Raw genomic sequence first — 22,272 nt, forward strand, 5'->3', positions numbered from 1 at the left:
TCTCGTTTAGTACGTTCCAAATAATGAAAAAAAAATCCAATTTTCGATTTTGAAATTTTAGGGTATCAGAGTAAAAAAGCAAGGCTATAGCCTTTGATTTTTTGATGACGAAAATGGGTAAAAGCTGAAAAATCATTTTTCGAGGATTTAGACGTTAATTTCTCGTTTAGTACGTTCCAAATAATGAAAAAAAAATCCAATTTTCGATTTTGAAATTTTAGGGTATCAGAGTAAAAAGCAAGGCTATAGCCTTTGATTTTTTGATGACGAAAATGGGTGAAAGCTGAAAAATCATTTTTCGAGGATTTAGACGTTAATTTCTCGTTTAGTACGTTCCAAATAATGAAAAAAAAATCCAATTTTCGATTTTGAAATTTTAGGGTATCAGAGTAAAAAAGCAAGGCTATAGCCTTTGATTTTTTGATGACGAAAATGGGTAAAAGCTGAAAAATCATTTTTCGAGGATTTAGACGTTAATTTCTCGTTTAGTACGTTCCAAATAATGAAAAAAAAATCCAATTTTCGATTTTGAAATTTTAGGGTATCAGAGTAAAAAAGCAAGGCTATAGCCTTTGATTTTTTGATGACGAAAATGGGTAAAAGCTGAAAAATCATTTTTCGAGGATTTAGACGTTAATTTCTCGTTTAGTACGTTCCAAATAATGAAAAAAAAATCCAATTTTCGATTTTGAAATTTTAGGGTATCAGAGTAAAAAAGCAAGGCTATAGCCTTTGATTTTTTGATGACGAAAATGGGTAAAAGCTGAAAAATCATTTTTCGAGGATTTAGACGTTAATTTCTCGTTTAGTACGTTCCAAATAATGAAAAAAAAATCCAATTTTCGATTTTGAAATTTTAGGGTATCAGAGTAAAAAAGCAAGGCTATAGCCTTTGATTTTTTGATGACGAAAATGGGTAAAAGCTGAAAAATCATTTTTCGAGGATTTAGACGTTAATTTCTCGTTTAGTACGTTCCAAATAATGAAAAAAAAATCCAATTTTCGATTTTGAAATTTTAGGGTATCAGAGTAAAAAAGCAAGGCTATAGCCTTTGATTTTTTGATGACGAAAATGGGTGAAAGCTGAAAAATCATTTTTCGAGGACTTAGACGTTAATTTCTCGTTTAGTACGTTCCAAATAATGAAAAAAAAATCCAATTTTCGATTTTGAAATTTTAGGGTATCAGAGTAAAAAAGCAAGGCTATAGCCTTTGATTTTTTGATGACGAAAATGGGTAAAAGCTGAAAAATCATTTTTCGAGGATTTAGACGTTAATTTCTCGTTTAGTACGTTCCAAATAATGAAAAAAAAATCCAATTTTCGATTTTGAAATTTTAGGGTATCAGAGTAAAAAAGCAAGGCTATAGCCTTTGATTTTTTGATGACGAAAATGGGTGAAAGCTGAAAAATCATTTTTCGAGGACTTAGACGTTAATTTCTCGTTTAGTACGTTCCAAATAATGAAAAAAAAATCCAATTTTCGATTTTGAAATTTTAGGGTATCAGAGTAAAAAAGCAAGGCTATAGCCTTTGATTTTTTGATGACGAAAATGGGTGAAAGCTGAAAAATCATTTTTCGAGGACTTAGACGTTAATTTCTCGTTTAGTACGTTCCAAATAATGAAAAAAAAATCCAATTTTCGATTTTGAAATTTTAGGGTATCAGAGTAAAAAAGCAAGGCTATAGCCTTTGATTTTTTGATGACGAAAATGGGTAAAAGCTGAAAAATCATTTTTCGAGGATTTAGACGTTAATTTCTCGTTTAGTACGTTCCAAATAATGAAAAAAAATCCAATTTTCGATTTTGAAATTTTAGGGTATCAGAGTAAAAAAGCAAGGCTATAGCCTTTGATTTTTTGATGACGAAAATGGGTAAAAGCTGAAAAATCATTTTTCGAGGATTTAGACGTTAATTTCTCGTTTAGTACGTTCCAAATAATGAAAAAAAAATCCAATTTTCGATTTTGAAATTTTAGGGTATCAGAGTAAAAAAGCAAGGCTATAGCCTTTGATTTTTTGATGACGAAAATGGGTAAAAGCTGAAAAATCATTTTTCGAGGATTTAGACGTTAATTTCTCGTTTAGTACGTTCCAAATAATGAAAAAAAAATCCAATTTTCGATTTTGAAATTTTAGGGTATCAGAGTAAAAAAGCAAGGCTATAGCCTTTGATTTTTTGATGACGAAAATGGGTAAAAGCTGAAAAATCATTTTTCGAGGATTTAGACGTTAATTTCTCGTTTAGTACGTTCCAAATAATGAAAAAAAAATCCAATTTTCGATTTTGAAATTTTAGGGTATCAGAGTAAAAAAGCAAGGCTATAGCCTTTGATTTTTTGATGACGAAAATGGGTGAAAGCTGAAAAATCATTTTTCGAGGACTTAGACGTTAATTTCTCGTTTAGTACGTTCCAAATAATGAAAAAAAAATCCAATTTTCGATTTTGAAATTTTAGGGTATCAGAGTAAAAAAGCAAGGCTATAGCCTTTGATTTTTGATGACGAAAATGGGTAAAAGCTGAAAAATCATTTTTCGAGGATTTAGACGTTAATTTCTCGTTTAGTACGTTCCAAATAATGAAAAAAAAATCCAATTTTCGATTTTGAAATTTTAGGGTATCAGAGTAAAAAAGCAAGGCTATAGCCTTTGATTTTTTGATGACGAAAATGGGTAAAAGCTGAAAAATCATTTTTCGAGGATTTAGACGTTAATTTCTCGTTTAGTACGTTCCAAATAATGAAAAAAAAATCCAATTTTCGATTTTGAAATTTTAGGGTATCAGAGTAAAAAAGCAAGGCTATAGCCTTTGATTTTTTGATGACGAAAATGGGTAAAAGCTGAAAAATCATTTTTCGAGGATTTAGACGTTAATTTCTCGTTTAGTACGTTCCAAATAATGAAAAAAAAATCCAATTTTCGATTTTGAAATTTTAGGGTATCAGAGTAAAAAAGCAAGGCTATAGCCTTTGATTTTTTGATGACGAAAATGGGTAAAAGCTGAAAAAATCATTTTTCGAGGATTTAGACGTTAATTTCTCGTTTAGTACGTTCCAAATAATGAAAAAAAAAATCCAATTTTCGATTTTGAAATTTTAGGGTATCAGAGTAAAAAAGCAAGGCTATAGCCTTTGATTTTTTGATGACGAAAATGGGTAAAAGCTGAAAAATCATTTTTCGAGGATTTAGACGTTAATTTCTCGTTTAGTACGTTCCAAATAATGAAAAAAAAATCCAATTTTCGATTTTGAAATTTTAGGGTATCAGAGTAAAAAAGCAAGGCTATAGCCTTTGATTTTTTGATGACGAAAATGGGTAAAAGCTGAAAAAATCATTTTTCGAGGATTTAGACGTTAATTTCTCGTTTAGTACGTTCCAAATAATGAAAAAAAAATCCAATTTTCGATTTTGAAATTTTAGGGTATCAGAGTAAAAAAGCAAGGCTATAGCCTTTGATTTTTTGATGACGAAAATGGGTAAAAGCTGAAAAATCATTTTTCGAGGATTTAGACGTTAATTTCTCGTTTAGTACGTTCCAAATAATGAAAAAAAAATCCAATTTTCGATTTTGAAATTTTAGGGTATCAGAGTAAAAAAGCAAGGCTATAGCCTTTGATTTTTTGATGACGAAAATGGGTAAAAGCTGAAAAATCATTTTTCGAGGATTTAGACGTTAATTTCTCGTTTAGTACGTTCCAAATAATGAAAAAAAAATCCAATTTTCGATTTTGAAATTTTAGGGTATCAGAGTAAAAAAGCAAGGCTATAGCCTTTGATTTTTTGATGACGAAAATGGGTAAAAGCTGAAAAATCATTTTTCGAGGATTTAGACGTTAATTTCTCGTTTAGTACGTTCCAAATAATGAAAAAAAAATCCAATTTTCGATTTTGAAATTTTAGGGTATCAGAGTAAAAAAGCAAGGCTATAGCCTTTGATTTTTTGATGACGAAAATGGGTAAAAGCTGAAAAATCATTTTTCGAGGATTTAGACGTTAATTTCTCGTTTAGTACGTTCCAAATAATGAAAAAAAAATCCAATTTTCGATTTTGAAATTTTAGGGTATCAGAGTAAAAAAGCAAGGCTATAGCCTTTGATTTTTTGATGACGAAAATGGGTAAAAGCTGAAAAATCATTTTTCGAGGATTTAGACGTTAATTTCTCGTTTAGTACGTTCCAAATAATGAAAAAAAAATCCAATTTTCGATTTTGAAATTTTAGGGTATCAGAGTAAAAAAGCAAGGCTATAGCCTTTGATTTTTTGATGACGAAAATGGGTAAAAGCTGAAAAATCATTTTTCGAGGATTTAGACGTTAATTTCTCGTTTAGTACGTTCCAAATAATGAAAAAAAAATCCAATTTTCGATTTTGAAATTTTAGGGTATCAGAGTAAAAAAGCAAGGCTATAGCCTTTGATTTTTTGATGACGAAAATGGGTAAAAGCTGAAAAATCATTTTTCGAGGATTTAGACGTTAATTTCTCGTTTAGTACGTTCCAAATAATGAAAAAAAAATCCAATTTTCGATTTTGAAATTTTAGGGTATCAGAGTAAAAAAGCAAGGCTATAGCCTTTGATTTTTTGATGACGAAAATGGGTAAAAGCTGAAAAATCATTTTTCGAGGATTTAGACGTTAATTTCTCGTTTAGTACGTTCCAAATAATGAAAAAAAAATCCAATTTTCGATTTTGAAATTTTAGGGTATCAGAGTAAAAAAGCAAGGCTATAGCCTTTGATTTTTTGATGACGAAAATGGGTGAAAGCTGAAAAATCATTTTTCGAGGACTTAGACGTTAATTTCTCGTTTAGTACGTTCCAAATAATGAAAAAAAAATCCAATTTTCGATTTTGAAATTTTAGGGTATCAGAGTAAAAAAGCAAGGCTATAGCCTTTGATTTTTTGATGACGAAAATGGGTAAAAGCTGAAAAATCATTTTTCGAGGATTTAGACGTTAATTTCTCGTTTAGTACGTTCCAAATAATGAAAAAAAAATCCAATTTTCGATTTTGAAATTTTAGGGTATCAGAGTAAAAAAGCAAGGCTATAGCCTTTGATTTTTTGATGACGAAAATGGGTAAAAGCTGAAAAATCATTTTTCGAGGATTTAGACGTTAATTTCTCGTTTAGTACGTTCCAAATAATGAAAAAAAAATCCAATTTTCGATTTTGAAATTTTAGGGTATCAGAGTAAAAAAGCAAGGCTATAGCCTTTGATTTTTTGATGACGAAAATGGGTAAAAGCTGAAAAATCATTTTTCGAGGATTTAGACGTTAATTTCTCGTTTAGTACGTTCCAAATAATGAAAAAAAAATCCAATTTTCGATTTTGAAATTTTAGGGTATCAGAGTAAAAAAGCAAGGCTATAGCCTTTGATTTTTTGATGACGAAAATGGGTAAAAGCTGAAAAATCATTTTTCGAGGATTTAGACGTTAATTTCTCGTTTAGTACGTTCCAAATAATGAAAAAAAAATCCAATTTTCGATTTTGAAATTTTAGGGTATCAGAGTAAAAAAGCAAGGCTATAGCCTTTGATTTTTTGATGACGAAAATGGGTAAAAGCTGAAAAATCATTTTTCGAGGATTTAGACGTTAATTTCTCGTTTAGTACGTTCCAAATAATGAAAAAAAAATCCAATTTTCGATTTTGAAATTTTAGGGTATCAGAGTAAAAAAGCAAGGCTATAGCCTTTGATTTTTTGATGACGAAAATGGGTGAAAGCTGAAAAATCATTTTTCGAGGACTTAGACGTTAATTTCTCGTTTAGTACGTTCCAAATAATGAAAAAAAAATCCAATTTTCGATTTTGAAATTTTAGGGTATCAGAGTAAAAAAGCAAGGCTATAGCCTTTGATTTTTTGATGACGAAAATGGGTAAAAGCTGAAAAATCATTTTTCGAGGATTTAGACGTTAATTTCTCGTTTAGTACGTTCCAAATAATGAAAAAAAAATCCAATTTTCGATTTTGAAATTTTAGGGTATCAGAGTAAAAAAGCAAGGCTATAGCCTTTGATTTTTTGATGACGAAAATGGGTAAAAGCTGAAAAATCATTTTTCGAGGATTTAGACGTTAATTTCTCGTTTAGTACGTTCCAAATAATGAAAAAAAAATCCAATTTTCGATTTTGAAATTTTAGGGTATCAGAGTAAAAAAGCAAGGCTATAGCCTTTGATTTTTTGATGACGAAAATGGGTAAAAGCTGAAAAATCATTTTTCGAGGATTTAGACGTTAATTTCTCGTTTAGTACGTTCCAAATAATGAAAAAAAAATCCAATTTTCGATTTTGAAATTTTAGGGTATCAGAGTAAAAAAGCAAGGCTATAGCCTTTGATTTTTTGATGACGAAAATGGGTAAAAGCTGAAAAATCATTTTTCGAGGATTTAGACGTTAATTTCTCGTTTAGTACGTTCCAAATAATGAAAAAAAAATCCAATTTTCGATTTTGAAATTTTAGGGTATCAGAGTAAAAAAGCAAGGCTATAGCCTTTGATTTTTTGATGACGAAAATGGGTGAAAGCTGAAAAATCATTTTTCGAGGACTTAGACGTTAATTTCTCGTTTAGTACGTTCCAAATAATGAAAAAAAAATCCAATTTTCGATTTTGAAATTTTAGGGTATCAGAGTAAAAAAGCAAGGCTATAGCCTTTGATTTTTTGATGACGAAAATGGGTAAAAGCTGAAAAATCATTTTTCGAGGATTTAGACGTTAATTTCTCGTTTAGTACGTTCCAAATAATGAAAAAAAAATCCAATTTTCGATTTTGAAATTTTAGGGTATCAGAGTAAAAAAGCAAGGCTATAGCCTTTGATTTTTTGATGACGAAAATGGGTGAAAGCTGAAAAATCATTTTTCGAGGATTTAGACGTTAATTTCTCGTTTAGTACGTTCCAAATAATGAAAAAAAAATCCAATTTTCGATTTTGAAATTTTAGGGTATCAGAGTAAAAAAGCAAGGCTATAGCCTTTGATTTTTTGATGACGAAAATGGGTAAAAGCTGAAAAATCATTTTTCGAGGATTTAGACGTTAATTTCTCGTTTAGTACGTTCCAAATAATGAAAAAAAAATCCAATTTTCGATTTTGAAATTTTAGGGTATCAGAGTAAAAAAGCAAGGCTATAGCCTTTGATTTTTTGATGACGAAAATGGGTAAAAGCTGAAAAATCATTTTTCGAGGATTTAGACGTTAATTTCTCGTTTAGTACGTTCCAAATAATGAAAAAAAAATCCAATTTTCGATTTTGAAATTTTAGGGTATCAGAGTAAAAAAGCAAGGCTATAGCCTTTGATTTTTTGATGACGAAAATGGGTAAAAGCTGAAAAATCATTTTTCGAGGATTTAGACGTTAATTTCTCGTTTAGTACGTTCCAAATAATGAAAAAAAAATCCAATTTTCGATTTTGAAATTTTAGGGTATCAGAGTAAAAAAGCAAGGCTATAGCCTTTGATTTTTTGATGACGAAAATGGGTAAAAGCTGAAAAATCATTTTTCGAGGATTTAGACGTTAATTTCTCGTTTAGTACGTTCCAAATAATGAAAAAAAAATCCAATTTTCGATTTTGAAATTTTAGGGTATCAGAGTAAAAAAGCAAGGCTATAGCCTTTGATTTTTTGATGACGAAAATGGGTAAAAGCTGAAAAATCATTTTTCGAGGATTTAGACGTTAATTTCTCGTTTAGTACGTTCCAAATAATGAAAAAAAAATCCAATTTTCGATTTTGAAATTTTAGGGTATCAGAGTAAAAAAGCAAGGCTATAGCCTTTGATTTTTTGATGACGAAAATGGGTAAAAGCTGAAAAATCATTTTTCGAGGATTTAGACGTTAATTTCTCGTTTAGTACGTTCCAAATAATGAAAAAAAAATCCAATTTTCGATTTTGAAATTTTAGGGTATCAGAGTAAAAAAGCAAGGCTATAGCCTTTGATTTTTTGATGACGAAAATGGGTGAAAGCTGAAAAATCATTTTTCGAGGACTTAGACGTTAATTTCTCGTTTAGTACGTTCCAAATAATGAAAAAAAAATCCAATTTTCGATTTTGAAATTTTAGGGTATCAGAGTAAAAAAGCAAGGCTATAGCCTTTGATTTTTTGATGACGAAAATGGGTAAAAGCTGAAAAATCATTTTTCGAGGATTTAGACGTTAATTTCTCGTTTAGTACGTTCCAAATAATGAAAAAAAAATCCAATTTTCGATTTTGAAATTTTAGGGTATCAGAGTAAAAAAGCAAGGCTATAGCCTTTGATTTTTTGATGACGAAAATGGGTAAAAGCTGAAAAATCATTTTTCGAGGATTTAGACGTTAATTTCTCGTTTAGTACGTTCCAAATAATGAAAAAAAAATCCAATTTTCGATTTTGAAATTTTAGGGTATCAGAGTAAAAAAGCAAGGCTATAGCCTTTGATTTTTTGATGACGAAAATGGGTGAAAGCTGAAAAATCATTTCTCGAGGATTTAGACGTTAATTTCTCGTTTAGTACGTTCCAAATAATGAAAAAAAAAATCCAATTTTCGATTTTGAAATTTTAGGGTATCAGAGTAAAAAAGCAAGGCTATAGCCTTTGATTTTTTGATGACGAAAATGGGTAAAAGCTGAAAAATCATTTTTCGAGGATTTAGACGTTAATTTCTCGTTTAGTACGTTCCAAATAATGAAAAAAAAATCCAATTTTCGATTTTGAAATTTTAGGGTATCAGAGTAAAAAAGCAAGGCTATAGCCTTTGATTTTTTGATGACGAAAATGGGTAAAAGCTGAAAAATCATTTTTCGAGGATTTAGACGTTAATTTCTCGTTTAGTACGTTCCAAATAATGAAAAAAAAATCCAATTTTCGATTTTGAAATTTTAGGGTATCAGAGTAAAAAAGCAAGGCTATAGCCTTTGATTTTTTGATGACGAAAATGGGTAAAAGCTGAAAAATCATTTTTCGAGGATTTAGACGTTAATTTCTCGTTTAGTACGTTCCAAATAATGAAAAAAAAATCCAATTTTCGATTTTGAAATTTTAGGGTATCAGAGTAAAAAAGCAAGGCCATAGCCTTTGATTTTTTGATGACGAAAATGGGTGAAAGCTGAAAAATCATTTTTCGAGGATTTAGACGTTAATTTCTCGTTTAGTACGTTCCAAATAATGAAAAAAAAATCCAATTTTCGATTTTGAAATTTTAGGGTATCAGAGTAAAAAAGCAAGGCTATAGCCTTTGATTTTTTGATGACGAAAATGGGTAAAAGCTGAAAAATCATTTTTCGAGGATTTAGACGTTAATTTCTCGTTTAGTACGTTCCAAATAATGAAAAAAAAATCCAATTTTCGATTTTGAAATTTTAGGGTATCAGAGTAAAAAAGCAAGGCTATAGCCTTTGATTTTTTGATGACGAAAATGGGTGAAAGCTGAAAAATCATTTTTCGAGGACTTAGACGTTAATTTCTCGTTTAGTACGTTCCAAATAATGAAAAAAAAATCCAATTTTCGATTTTGAAATTTTAGGGTATCAGAGTAAAAAAGCAAGGCTATAGCCTTTGATTTTTTGATGACGAAAATGGGTAAAAGCTGAAAAATCATTTTTCGAGGATTTAGACGTTAATTTCTCGTTTAGTACGTTCCAAATAATGAAAAAAAAATCCAATTTTCGATTTTGAAATTTTAGGGTATCAGAGTAAAAAAGCAAGGCTATAGCCTTTGATTTTTTGATGACGAAAATGGGTGAAAGCTGAAAAATCATTTTTCGAGGATTTAGACGTTAATTTCTCGTTTAGTACGTTCCAAATAATGAAAAAAAAATCCAATTTTCGATTTTGAAATTTTAGGGTATCAGAGTCAAAAAGCAAGTGTATAGCCTTTGATTTTTTGATGCCGAAAATGGGTAAAAGCTGAAAAATCATATTTCCAGGATTTAGACGTTAATTTCTCGTTTAGTACGTTCCAAATAATGAAAAAAAAAACCAATTTTCGATTTTGAAATTTTAGGGTATCAGAGTAAAAAAGCAAGGCTATAGCCTTTGATTTTTTGATGACGAAAATGGGTGAAAGCTGAAAAATCATTTTTCGAGGACTTAGACGTTAATTTCTCGTTTAGTACGTTCCAAATAATGAAAAAAAAATCCAATTTTCGATTTTGAAATTTTAGGGTATCAGAGTAAAAAAGCAAGGCTATAGCCTTTGATTTTTTGATGACGAAAATGGGTAAAAGCTGAAAAATCATTTTTCGAGGATTTAGACGTTAATTTCTCGTTTAGTACGTTCCAAATAATGAAAAAAAAATCCAATTTTCGATTTTGAAATTTTAGGGTATCAGAGTAAAAAAGCAAGGCTATAGCCTTTGATTTTTTGATGACGAAAATGGGTGAAAGCTGAAAAATCATTTTTCGAGGACTTAGACGTTAATTTCTCGTTTAGTACGTTCCAAATAATGAAAAAAAAATCCAATTTTCGATTTTGAAATTTTAGGGTATCAGAGTAAAAAAGCAAGGCTATAGCCTTTGATTTTTTGATGACGAAAATGGGTAAAAGCTGAAAAATCATTTTTCGAGGATTTAGACGTTAATTTCTCGTTTAGTACGTTCCAAATAATGAAAAAAAAATCCAATTTTCGATTTTGAAATTTTAGGGTATCAGAGTAAAAAAGCAAGGCTATAGCCTTTGATTTTTTGATGACGAAAATGGGTGAAAGCTGAAAAATCATTTTTCGAGGATTTAGACGTTAATTTCTCGTTTAGTACGTTCCAAATAATGAAAAAAAAATCCAATTTTCGATTTTGAAATTTTAGGGTATCAGAGTAAAAAAGCAAGGCTATAGCCTTTGATTTTTTGATGACGAAAATGGGTGAAAGCTGAAAAATCATTTTTCGAGGATTTAGACGTTAATTTCTCGTTTAGTACGTTCCAAATAATGAAAAAAAAATCCAATTTTCGATTTTGAAATTTTAGGGTATCAGAGTAAAAAAGCAAGGCTATAGCCTTTGATTTTTTGATGACGAAAATGGGTGAAAGCTGAAAAATCATTTTTCGAGGATTTAGACGTTAATTTCTCGTTTAGTACGTTCCAAATAATGAAAAAAAAATCCAATTTTCGATTTTGAAATTTTAGGGTATCAGAGTAAAAAAGCAAGGCCATAGCCTTTGATTTTTTGATGACGAAAATGGGTGAAAGCTGAAAAATCATTTTTCGAGGATTTAGACGTTAATTTCTCGTTTAGTACGTTCCAAATAATGAAAAAAAAATCCAATTTTCGATTTTGAAATTTTAGGGTATCAGAGTAAAAAAGCAAGGCTATAGCCTTTGATTTTTTGATGACGAAAATGGGTAAAAGCTGAAAAATCATTTTTCGAGGATTTAGACGTTAATTTCTCGTTTAGTACGTTCCAAATAATGAAAAAAAAATCCAATTTTCGATTTTGAAATTTTAGGGTATCAGAGTAAAAAAGCAAGGCTATAGCCTTTGATTTTTTGATGACGAAAATGGGTAAAAGCTGAAAAATCATTTTTCGAGGATTTAGACGTTAATTTCTCGTTTAGTACGTTCCAAATAATGAAAAAAAAATCCAATTTTCGATTTTGAAATTTTAGGGTATCAGAGTAAAAAAGCAAGGCTATAGCCTTTGATTTTTTGATGACGAAAATGGGTGAAAGCTGAAAAATCATTTTTCGAGGATTTAGACGTTAATTTCTCGTTTAGTACGTTCCAAATAATGAAAAAAAAATCCAATTTTCGATTTTGAAATTTTAGGGTATCAGAGTAAAAAAGCAAGGCTATAGCCTTTGATTTTTTGATGACGAAAATGGGTGAAAGCTGAAAAATCATTTTTCGAGGATTTAGACGTTAATTTCTCGTTTAGTACGTTCCAAATAATGAAAAAAAAATCCAATTTTCGATTTTGAAATTTTAGGGTATCAGAGTAAAAAAGCAAGGCTATAGCCTTTGATTTTTTGATGACGAAAATGGGTAAAAGCTGAAAAATCATTTTTCGAGGATTTAGACGTTAATTTCTCGTTTAGTACGTTCCAAATAATGAAAAAAAAATCCAATTTTCGATTTTGAAATTTTAGGGTATCAGAGTAAAAAAGCAAGGCTATAGCCTTTGATTTTTTGATGACGAAAATGGGTGAAAGCTGAAAAATCATTTTTCGAGGATTTAGACGTTAATTTCTCGTTTAGTACGTTCCAAATAATGAAAAAAAAATCCAATTTTCGATTTTGAAATTTTAGGGTATCAGAGTCAAAAAGCAAGTGTATAGCCTTTGATTTTTTGATGCCGAAAATGGGTAAAAGCTGAAAAATCATATTTCCAGGATTTAGACGTTAATTTCTCGTTTAGTACGTTCCAAATAATGAAAAAAAAAACCAATTTTCGATTTTGAAATTTTAGGGTATCAGAGTAAAAAAGCAAGGCTATAGCCTTTGATTTTTTGATGACGAAAATGGGTAAAAGTTGAAAAATCATTTTTCGAGGATTTAGACGTTAATTTCTCGTTTAGTACGTTCCAAATAATGAAAAAAAAATCCAATTTTCGATTTTGAAATTTTAGGGTATCAGAGTCAAAAAGCAAGTGTATAGCCTTTGATTTTTTGATGCCGAAAATGGGTAAAAGCTGAAAAATCATATTTCCAGGATTTAGACGTTAATTTCTCGTTTAGTACGTTCCAAATAATGAAAAAAAAAACCAATTTTCGATTTTGAAATTTTAGGGTATCAGAGTCAAAAAGCAAGTGTATAGCCTTTGCTTTTTTGACGCCGAAAATGGGTAAAAGCTGAAAAATCATTTTTCGAGGATTTAGACGTTAATTTCTCGTTTAGTACGTTCCAAATAATGAAAAAAAACCCGATTTGCGATTTTGAGATTTGAGGGTATCAGCGTCAGAAAGCAAGTGTATAGCCTGTGTTTTGATGATGACGAAAATGGGGGAAAAGCTAAAAAATCGCTTTTCGATGGTTTGTTTATTCAGAGCATTGTAATTAGAGCAGCTCATGACTAATTCGATTAGATCTACGGGAAATCAATGGACGAGGGTGGAACAGAGCGTTGGAAGAGTAGTTGGCAGAACTGAATCTGGTTTCTCAGATTCCCATACATCTGTTTGGTAGAAGATATGATGTTAGAGTGGAACGGAGAGAAAACTGGGACAAACCAGAAGAATGGATGTCAGGATATACTATGTCTTCTACAAAAATGGCTCAAAGACAGAAAATGGTTCTGGAGCCGGAGTTTACCTCTCGAATAAAAACGAGTTGTGGGTTTTTCCTTTGAAACCATAGACAACGGTCGTACAGGCTGAAGTGTATGCGACCCTAAGGGCGGCAACCTGGATGATTGATAAGCGGTTGAAGGGCAGGAGCATCGCAATTTGTGGCGATAGTCAAGCTGCGTTGAGGGCGTTGAGTAGTACTCTGATCACTTCAAAAACCGTTCAGGAATGTAGAAACCGATTGACCTCTGTTTCTAAATTCCATACGGTGGATTTACTCTGGGTACCCGGCTATTGTGGTGTCGAGGCAAATGAAATCTCGGATGCCTTAGCAAAAGAGGTTTCAACTTGCCCCATGCCCGGACCGGAACCAGCAATTTGGATGTCAGTAGCATTGGTTGATGCTCCTTTCAAAAGCTGGGAACAACCTTCCCATAATGACAGGTGGCGAAACCTTAATGCTGCTAGACAAGCCAAAATTTTCCTGTCAGAACCAAACAAACATACGGCAAAGTATATCCTGTCAAAAAGCAGGTAGACTTGCAGAAGTATTGTAGGCATTCTGACTGGCGTTAATTCACTCGTTGGGTATATGTTGAGAATAGGAATTATCCCAGATGATACGTGTCCATCCTGTAATGAAGAAGCGGAATCCACGGAACATTTTCTACGTGAGTGCCCCGCCTATGGACGCATCACACATCAGATTTTTGGCGCTGATTTGCTCCAACTGCAGTGGGTAGCATTACGTCCACTAACGGAAATCCTGCGATACATAAACGAATCCGGGATATTCCGTTAATGGATCAGTAAGGTTGGTGGTCAAAGGGTAGTATAGGTCCCAGCGCGAGACGTGGGTTGGTACCCACAATGGAGCATAAAACTTTTAGTCATATAGAATTGGTGGACCTCGCCGCCAAACCGGGATGTCTGGAGTTCCTTATTGAGGCAGGCCTAGACCGGATACCGGTTGTTGCGCCGATGATGATGATGATGAAGGGCTGAGTGCCCAGAGTGTTTGCCTCTCCCCCATCTCAAACACACAGAGACAAGAACACTCACTCATCGAGATGTACTCAAAACGACGTCACTTTCACAAATGTTGGCCTGTGACGCACCGGCAAACTAGCAAAACTTAAACCTGAAAACTTTTTGAGTTAAACAGCTCGGGTGATGGACGCGAAGTGATATATCGTGGCACCAAATGCTAGGTAATAGACAATTATTTGTATTTGTATTAATTCAGATTTCTTTATACCGAAATTAAAAAGAAAATACAACTGGTAAAACTGAAATTCAATGACAACCAGATTCAAATAGGTTTAAAATTAATAAAATTGATTTTCGGAGATCGTAAAATCTGAAATTTGTGTTAATTGGTTCGTTATACAAAGACATTAACATTTATTTCTATTAATCAGCCATGTAAAGTCCCTTGAATTCAACGCTCAAATCCATTTGAGAGTCTGAAATGCTTCCTTCCGCCATCGAATGTATTCCACTTGAAGCCCGCGATTCATCAGGACTCTCATGATCTATGATGTCGTGGGAACTCGATTCTTGTTCAATTATATTTCCTTCAAAACTGGTAATAGTTATTGTCGGTATGTCCACGCTTGAGCTAATATCAATTCCTTCGAATAAGCCTTTTTCGATTTTCTCGATCGATCCTCCAATTGCATCCTCGGCTTCCTCTTCCACAAGAGCAGTGAGTTGCTGATGTGATAGTTGCTTTGGTAGATTATGATGGAAGGGGCAATGCGGTTTTCGACATCCGGACGTCGTATTCTCCCAAAAACAAGGCGTACGATCACGTCTTTTCTGTATGATAAATGGAGAGGAGGTTATCAGCGTTAGGGGGGGATATAAGAGTGTCAAATTTACCACAATTCGCATGTGTCGTTCCCTACAATGAGGTTCTAAGCAACGTCTTTCCAGCCATCTACTGCACATAATTTCGCGACCCAGTGCCAGTGGTTCGTGCCTATATTCGCAGTTGTCTCCCTACAAACGTATTTCAGATTCATCATTTGGTTATCTAACAAGGTAAAGGGGTGACAATTTTCAAGTTTAAAAAATGGAATGTCAGCATTGAGTTTCGAACACAAGAGCTTTGGCCGATAAAACTGAAACCATAGCAGCTAAAAGTGGTGGAATCACGTGATGCTTCTGCAACCATGGGAGCTGAAAGGGGTGGAATCACGTGATGCTTCTGCAACCATGGCAGCTGAAAGGGGTGGAATCACGTGATGCTTAGGCAGTAATTTACGGTTCGAATCTCATTGCTTACATTTCAGTTTTAATGATGATAATGAGGGTGACTTACATTTTTGCATGTGCTGTAGTAATAGTAATAGCAATCCGTTTGCTTCTTTTGCATGTGATCCGCAGGCTTGTAGAAATTATCAAGTTGCCTATACGCAAATTAAAAAAAAAAAATTGTAGCATCATAATTACAGCGATATTTAAATATAACTGGTATTTTGGGATTCAGCTAAGAAGTCGGATGGGGTCAAGCAGTGTACTGCAGGATAGACTGATGCGGAACATAGCTCCCTGAGGCCAACCTATCTTTCTCTAAGGATGAGTTGTCTCTCCTCTGGGACGGTGTGTGCCTTTTCAGGGGCCAAGCCTCTCGTCTACCAAGACCGTTAGTGAGTGGTGATAGCCACACCCTGTACGAGGGGACCCTACTATTAACAAAACGCTACAGATCTAGACTGAGGAGTCGAAAAACACCTCCCCCAATCCAGGGTGTCATGTCGGGGGTAACTGACTGTATTCGAACGGAGCCTCACTGATACCTGGTCGCCTCAGTGAGTAAGTTAGATCTTACCGTGCTACGGGGGGCTATGGCACGGCGGACCTCCTAACCCCCATACTCGTGGGAATCAAATGAGTACAACACTAGGAAAAAAAACAAAAACCAAAAAAGCGGGGCCCCGTACCACACTAAAACTGGTTAATCAGGCGGAGGCACGTCTCCGAATTACTGAAAGCCAGGTGACTACACCCAAGAAACGAGAAGTTGGGACGTCAAGCAGTGGATCCAAGGTGAGCATTGGTATACTGCGTAGACTACAGCCAACGAACACCACTGCTCAAAGAGCAGGGACCAGCAAAAGCACGTCTGAGATAAATATAACAGACGTCAGGAAGGAGACAGGTCTCAGTGGCGCCGGGGTTAAATGGTACCTGCGCTATCTCAAGGAAGGCCTGAAACCAGAAGAGGCCCTTAAGAAGGCTCAGGACAGACCTAAGCCATCTCTACCGGAGCCGAGAAAGCGGGGAGCAGCAGAGATCAGCCCGCATGAAGGGAATGCTCCCAAAAAACCCAGACCTGAACCCACGGGAGGAGAAAACCCGGGCAGGTCAGGAGTGAAGGCAGGACCCAGGAAGCCCGGCATTAGCTATGCTAGTGCGGTCAAGGGCATTCGACTGGCCATACTGCCAAAAAGGTTTCCCGAGCAAATACTCACTCGGGAGGAACAGGAAATCATCGAAGAACTTCTCGTCAAGCAGATGATTAAGTGTTGGACGTCGAAACTGGTGTTCACCAGGATACGCTTTCGACCAGGCCTTATACTGGTGGACTGCGCGACGCAAGGTACCGCAGAATGGGTTAGAACCATAATTCTTAGATTGCCAGGCTGGGAAGGGGTGGAACTGTCAACATGTGCTGGAGATGATATACCAGGAGCCCACATGGTGACAGTTTTTCTGCCAAAGGCCGCGGCAATAGTAACAGAAGACCTTATGAGACTCCTAATTGCTCAGAACGAAGATCTCCATACTCGACTATGGAGAGTCTTCAGAAGCAAGGTGGAGGGAAAGGGTAAACTCCTCACGATCGGGGTAGATGACCGATCCCTAGAGGCAATTAAACGTCGGAGTTGTCATATCAACTACCGATTTGGCAACATACCCGTGCATGTGCACAAGGAAAAGCCAAGGAAAGAGACCTCGGAGGAGGCATCGGATGGAAAACTTACCGAGGTCCCTGAAGAAGTCGCGGAAGCCATAGATGCGGAAAGAACGGGATCAACCAGGGAAATAGACCTGCTGCCCCGTGAAGAGCAGAAGCTGGACGACCTAGACCTAGGACTGCTAGGGCTCGGGGTGGACAGCGACGTGCAGGAAAGCGCCATGTCGGAGGAGGAGGGTGACACTCCGACAGTGGAGAAGAGCTCCAAACAATAACGGAGCCAATGGCCAGCACTTGGATAGCCCAGATAAACCTCCACCATGCGAGAGCTGCATCTGCAGTGATTGCAAGGGCAAATTCCAAGGAGAACATTGGAATAGTGCTGGCTCAGGAGCCCTGGGTGTACCGGGGGCAGATTGGCGGTCTGCAAGGAGGAGACATGCAGGTAATTTGGGACTCCTAAAATACATATGTCTTTCAGAGTTCTTAACCGGAGACCTTGTGGCTATCCAAGTCTCATTGGAAGCCGGGAGGAGCACTCGAGAGGTAGTTGTAGCATCGGGATACTTCCCAGGAGACGAGAGCCGGGCTCCACCGGAACAAGTCGCAAAGCTGACGGAGTATTGCGAGGAGAGGGCGTTACCACTTCTTCTCGGCTGCGATGCCAACGCCCACCACGAAGTGTGGGGAAGCAGTGACACTAATCGTAGAGATGAGTACCTTCTCGAATTTATTCTTAGTAATAAGTTAGAAATATACAACGTAGGGAACACTCCAACATTTGTGACCAGCACCAGACAAGAGGTACTAGATATAACTCTAGGAAATACCCTAACGAACGGGATGGTCAGGAATTGGAGGGTGTCGGATGAACCCTCAATGTCTGATCACAGGATAATCAGATTCGACATTGAGGGTAACTCCGAAACAAAAAGAATAATAAGGAATCCCAAGAGAACGGATTGGGAATCCTACACAATGCACCTGAGCAACAACATTGCCCACCTTCAAGGGGGCGGTGACATCAGGAGCGAATTAGAATTAGAAACGGTGGTGGAAGACCTCAACACAATCGTCATTGACGCATATGAGGCCAGCTGTCCGGCCAAGACAGTCAAGTCATCAAGGGATGTACCATGGTGGAACAGGAACTTAGCCAGATTGAGAACGGAGGTACGAAAGCTCTTTAACCGGGCAAAAGGAACCGGGGACTGGCGGAAGTATAAAAATGCACTGACTGCGTATAGCAACGCCATCAGGGAAGCGAAACGGAACAGCTTTAGGGAATTCTGTGAAGGGATTGAACAGATCACAGAAGCAACCAGGCTGTACAAGGCTGTAGCCAAAGACAGGAGAATATCCTCTGTCTGCTTGAAAAAGGAAGATGGGACATTCACCGAGAATGAGGAGGACAGGGTACACCTGCTTCTCAGAACTCATTTCCCGGGGTCCTACCCCTCGGCGGCAGGCGACAATAATCTGCCTGACACCCCAACAACGAATAAAAGGGGAAGGAAAGAGAACTGGAAACTAGCAAAAGAGGTATGTTCAGAAGCTAGGATAAGATGGGCAGTGGGAACCTTTCAACCAATGAAATCTCCCGGAGCAAATGGCATTTTCCCAGCACTTATCCAGAGAGGCCTAGGAATTATCTTAGAGTCTCTTCTGAGGGTGGTAAGGGGGAGCATAGCACTGGGTTACATACCAAGGGCATGGAGACGGGCAAAAGTGGTCTTTATTCCGAAGGCGGGTAAAAAGGATCCTTTTCACCCTAAATCTTTCAGACCAATGTGCCTAACATCGTTCGTACTCAAAACGGTGGAGAAGGTCATAGACAACTATATTAGAACTAACGTTCTAAAGCGTAATCCCTTACATCACTGTCAACACGCTTACCGGGCAGGAAGGTCAACTGAAACTGCTCTGTATCAGCTGACAGAGGTACTACGGGACGCCATAGAAACAAAAGAAATTGCACTGTGCGCGTTTTTGGATATCGAAGGAGCATTCGACAACACATCGCACACAGAGATACAGGATGCCCTGAGCCGCAAAGGAGTGGGAAACACCCTGGCACTCTGGATGGGCAAAATGCTAGAAAGCAGACAAATAGAGGTACAAACAGGTACAAATTCTATTATCATGAACACCACTCAAGGCTGTCCACAGGGCGGAGTACTATCGCTGCTGATGTGGAGTATGGTAGTGGATGAACTCCTGGACGTGTTAACTAATACTGGAATACAAGTCCAGGGTTACGTGGACGACATTGTTCTAATCTGTAGGGGCAAATATGAAGATACCCTATGTGATAGAATCCAAACTGGATTAAGGGTTACTAGTGTCTGGTGCAGGAAGGTGGGACTGCGGATCGACCCAACCAAAACCACCATAGTACCATTCACTAGGAGGCGTAAGCTGGATCACCTGAAAGCCATAACATTACATGATATGGAGGTGAAACGAGAAACAGAGGTCAAATATTTGGGAATCACGCTAGACCAAAAATTACTCTGGAAGACACATGTCGGAAAGCCACGAGGGCTCTGATGACTTGCAGATCCATAGCAGGAAAAAAATGGGGTTGCAGCCCGAAGATACTACTTTGGATATATACTGCAATAGTAAGACCAATGATTACCTATGGAGCGGTAATCTGGGCAGAAAGAACCCAACTTAGCACACAAGCCGGGGAATTACATAAGCTCCAAAGGCTGGCTTGCGTGTGTATCAGTGGGGCAATGAGGACATGCCCAACGGCATCCCTGGAGGTCCTTCTGGGATTAACCCCTCTCCATCTGCACATACAGATGCAGGCAAGGAGATCAATATTCAGGATGGCCGGTAGCATGAGTGAGGCAGGGAGCTGCCTAAATCGAAGGAAGATTGATATCCTTTCCAGGCGGTATCCCGAATTACTGATACCGAGGGACAACATGACAACGAGGTTTCACTTCGATAAGAAGTTTGAAACACGTTGGACTAACAAGGCAAACTGGGAGAGCGTGGCTGCGACATACGGCTTAAACCAGTAACTGATTACTTGGTACACTGACGGATCCCTCACAGCAGAGGGAGCGGGTGCCGGTGTCATTGGTCCAAGGAAAATGTACTTTGAGCCAATGGGCAGGTACACTAGCATATTCCAGGCGGAAATTTACGCCATAGACAAATGTGCCTCCTTTAATCTGCAAAGGAACTACAGGGGGCAGAACATAGCTATTCTCACCGATAGCCAAGCAGCGATCAAGGCACTTAGGTCCAACCAGGTGAACTCTAAACTGGTATGGGAATGCCTTGAGAGACTGAATACACTCAGCTCGTCCAACAAGGTCTGGATACTTTGGGTTCCAGGCCATGCTGGGCTGGAAGGCAATGAGGCAGCGGATGAACTAGCCAAGAAGGGTGCAGGAATGCCTTTACACGGGCCAGAACCCTTCTGTGGAATCGGAAACGGTTTCATGGCTATGAATCTAAGAAACGAAGAGAAACGGTTGAGGGAACTATATTGGGCGGGCCTACCAGGGATGGAGCAGTCCAGGTTGCTTATTGGGGGATACGAGCCCATGCGCACAAAGGATTGCTTAAACCTCACCACAAAGAACCTCCGAATCATAGTGGGAATTCTCACTGGTCATTGTCGGCTGAACTACCACCTAGGGAAGCTAGGGATATCTACGGACACTGCCGGCAGGTTCTGTGAGGAGGACAAAACCTCTATGCACGTCCTGGGACAGTGTCCGGCACTTGTGCAAAGTAGGTCGATACATCTGGGAGAACACTTAATACCAGATGCAAAGCTGAAACTTCTGGAAGTGGGGAACATACTAAAGTTCCTAACGGTTACTGGCCTGCTTGAGATACTATGATCAACAGGTACACTATAACCAGTAAAAGGGGCACAATAGTTCTTCAAGGACGCGGTGCGACTTTCCCTTAACAGAATAATAATAAAAAGAAGGCGGATCTGCCAAGAAACCCCAAAGGATCTAATTAAGGTGATTTTGGGATTCTTTTCTGCGCGAAAGGCTCTTGAACAGGAGATCCTTTATATCACGTGGCAATACGGACTCACTCTAACCTATGACCAGGTTTAAATTTACATATCAAGGAACTCAAAAAAAATAGAAAGAAGCGTCGTTCAGCCAGTTGCAGGATCATGTCAATGAAAAGGAAACTATGGATAGATGTCAATTGATTACGTCCCCCCAAACTGATTGAAGGGCAATTCCATATTTTTAGGTTTTCAACCAGTTGATTCGCCGACAATAGAGTTCCGTTGTTGTTGGCACCGATTCGAGTCCCGTTAATTTTTCTTTCAATTTAAAACTAAATTAAATTTCAGCAATAAAAATTAAGGAATTTATGCACCTTGAGTAAAACTAGGGAGAAATGTCCATTTTAAAAAGCAGAAATATTCGCGCGCCACAAAAAAATATAGATGTGTGATAAAACACGCTATGAGAAGAATAACATTTAATGAATAAAAATTATTATAAAATAATCATATATAAATTAAATCATTTGACCGTGAAATATAACATTTTGAACTTCTGAAAGTATTTGTCTCATATTTAAAGTGATATATAGCTAGTGATACACCAGACACACCCATAAAACATCACATCACATCACATCAGTTTTATCACAAATTCTAATTACTCGCACTTACCAGCAACCTTTAATTAGCGGCATTATATGATTTTTAATTTATTTATTTTTTTATTATTATTATTATTTTGACGGTTTTAAAAATTATTATGGATTACGATCAAATAATTCACCCTATCACGATTTCAATGACTGAGGTTATATCCCAAAGCATAATTTCTCCTATATAATGATTAGAAGTGACAAATCATTTTACCGTTATATTAGGGTATTTTTCTTCTTCTTACTGTTATTTTTAACAAACAAGTTGTTATTATAATAATAAAAACAGCAGGAATATAACAATATAATTCATAAAAGCCTGAAATAGGTTTGAGTGATGGATAAAACTGGAATAATTTCAAATAATAAATTACCACAGCCACAATAGTTTTCCTTGACTGAATGAAATAATTACTTAATTCAACTTATTAATTTTAACTGCAAAAAAGGTATTTAATTCCGTATTCACTAGAGAAGGCAGTTCAAAGACTATT

General features: G+C 36.2%; 1 protein-coding gene across 2 annotated transcripts; it reads right to left on the reverse strand.

The window, feature by feature from the left end:
• Positions 1 to 14,408: 14,408 nt before the first annotated feature.
• Positions 14,409 to 21,986, reverse strand: LOC119660925 (zinc finger CCCH domain-containing protein 11A-like). Of its 2 annotated transcripts, XM_038069905.1 has the most exons (5): positions 21,858 to 21,986; positions 21,798 to 21,823; positions 15,527 to 15,614; positions 15,085 to 15,204; positions 14,409 to 15,021 (listed from the first exon to the last, which is right to left on the reverse strand). In XM_038069905.1, the coding sequence occupies exons 2-5, from the start codon at positions 21,818 to 21,820 to the stop codon at positions 14,614 to 14,616; spliced, it is 639 nt and encodes a 212-aa protein (XP_037925833.1). In that variant the 5' UTR covers positions 21,821 to 21,823; positions 21,858 to 21,986; the 3' UTR covers positions 14,409 to 14,613. The 2 variants fall into 2 exon arrangements, with proteins under 2 accessions (XP_037925833.1, XP_037925832.1); XM_038069904.1 differs by having other exon boundaries at positions 21,798 to 21,979.
• Positions 21,987 to 22,272: the final 286 nt, after the last annotated feature.

This window comes from Hermetia illucens, chromosome 7 (genome assembly GCF_905115235.1).
Source record: "Hermetia illucens chromosome 7, iHerIll2.2.curated.20191125, whole genome shotgun sequence".
NCBI classification, from domain to species: domain Eukaryota; kingdom Metazoa; phylum Arthropoda; class Insecta; order Diptera; family Stratiomyidae; genus Hermetia; species Hermetia illucens.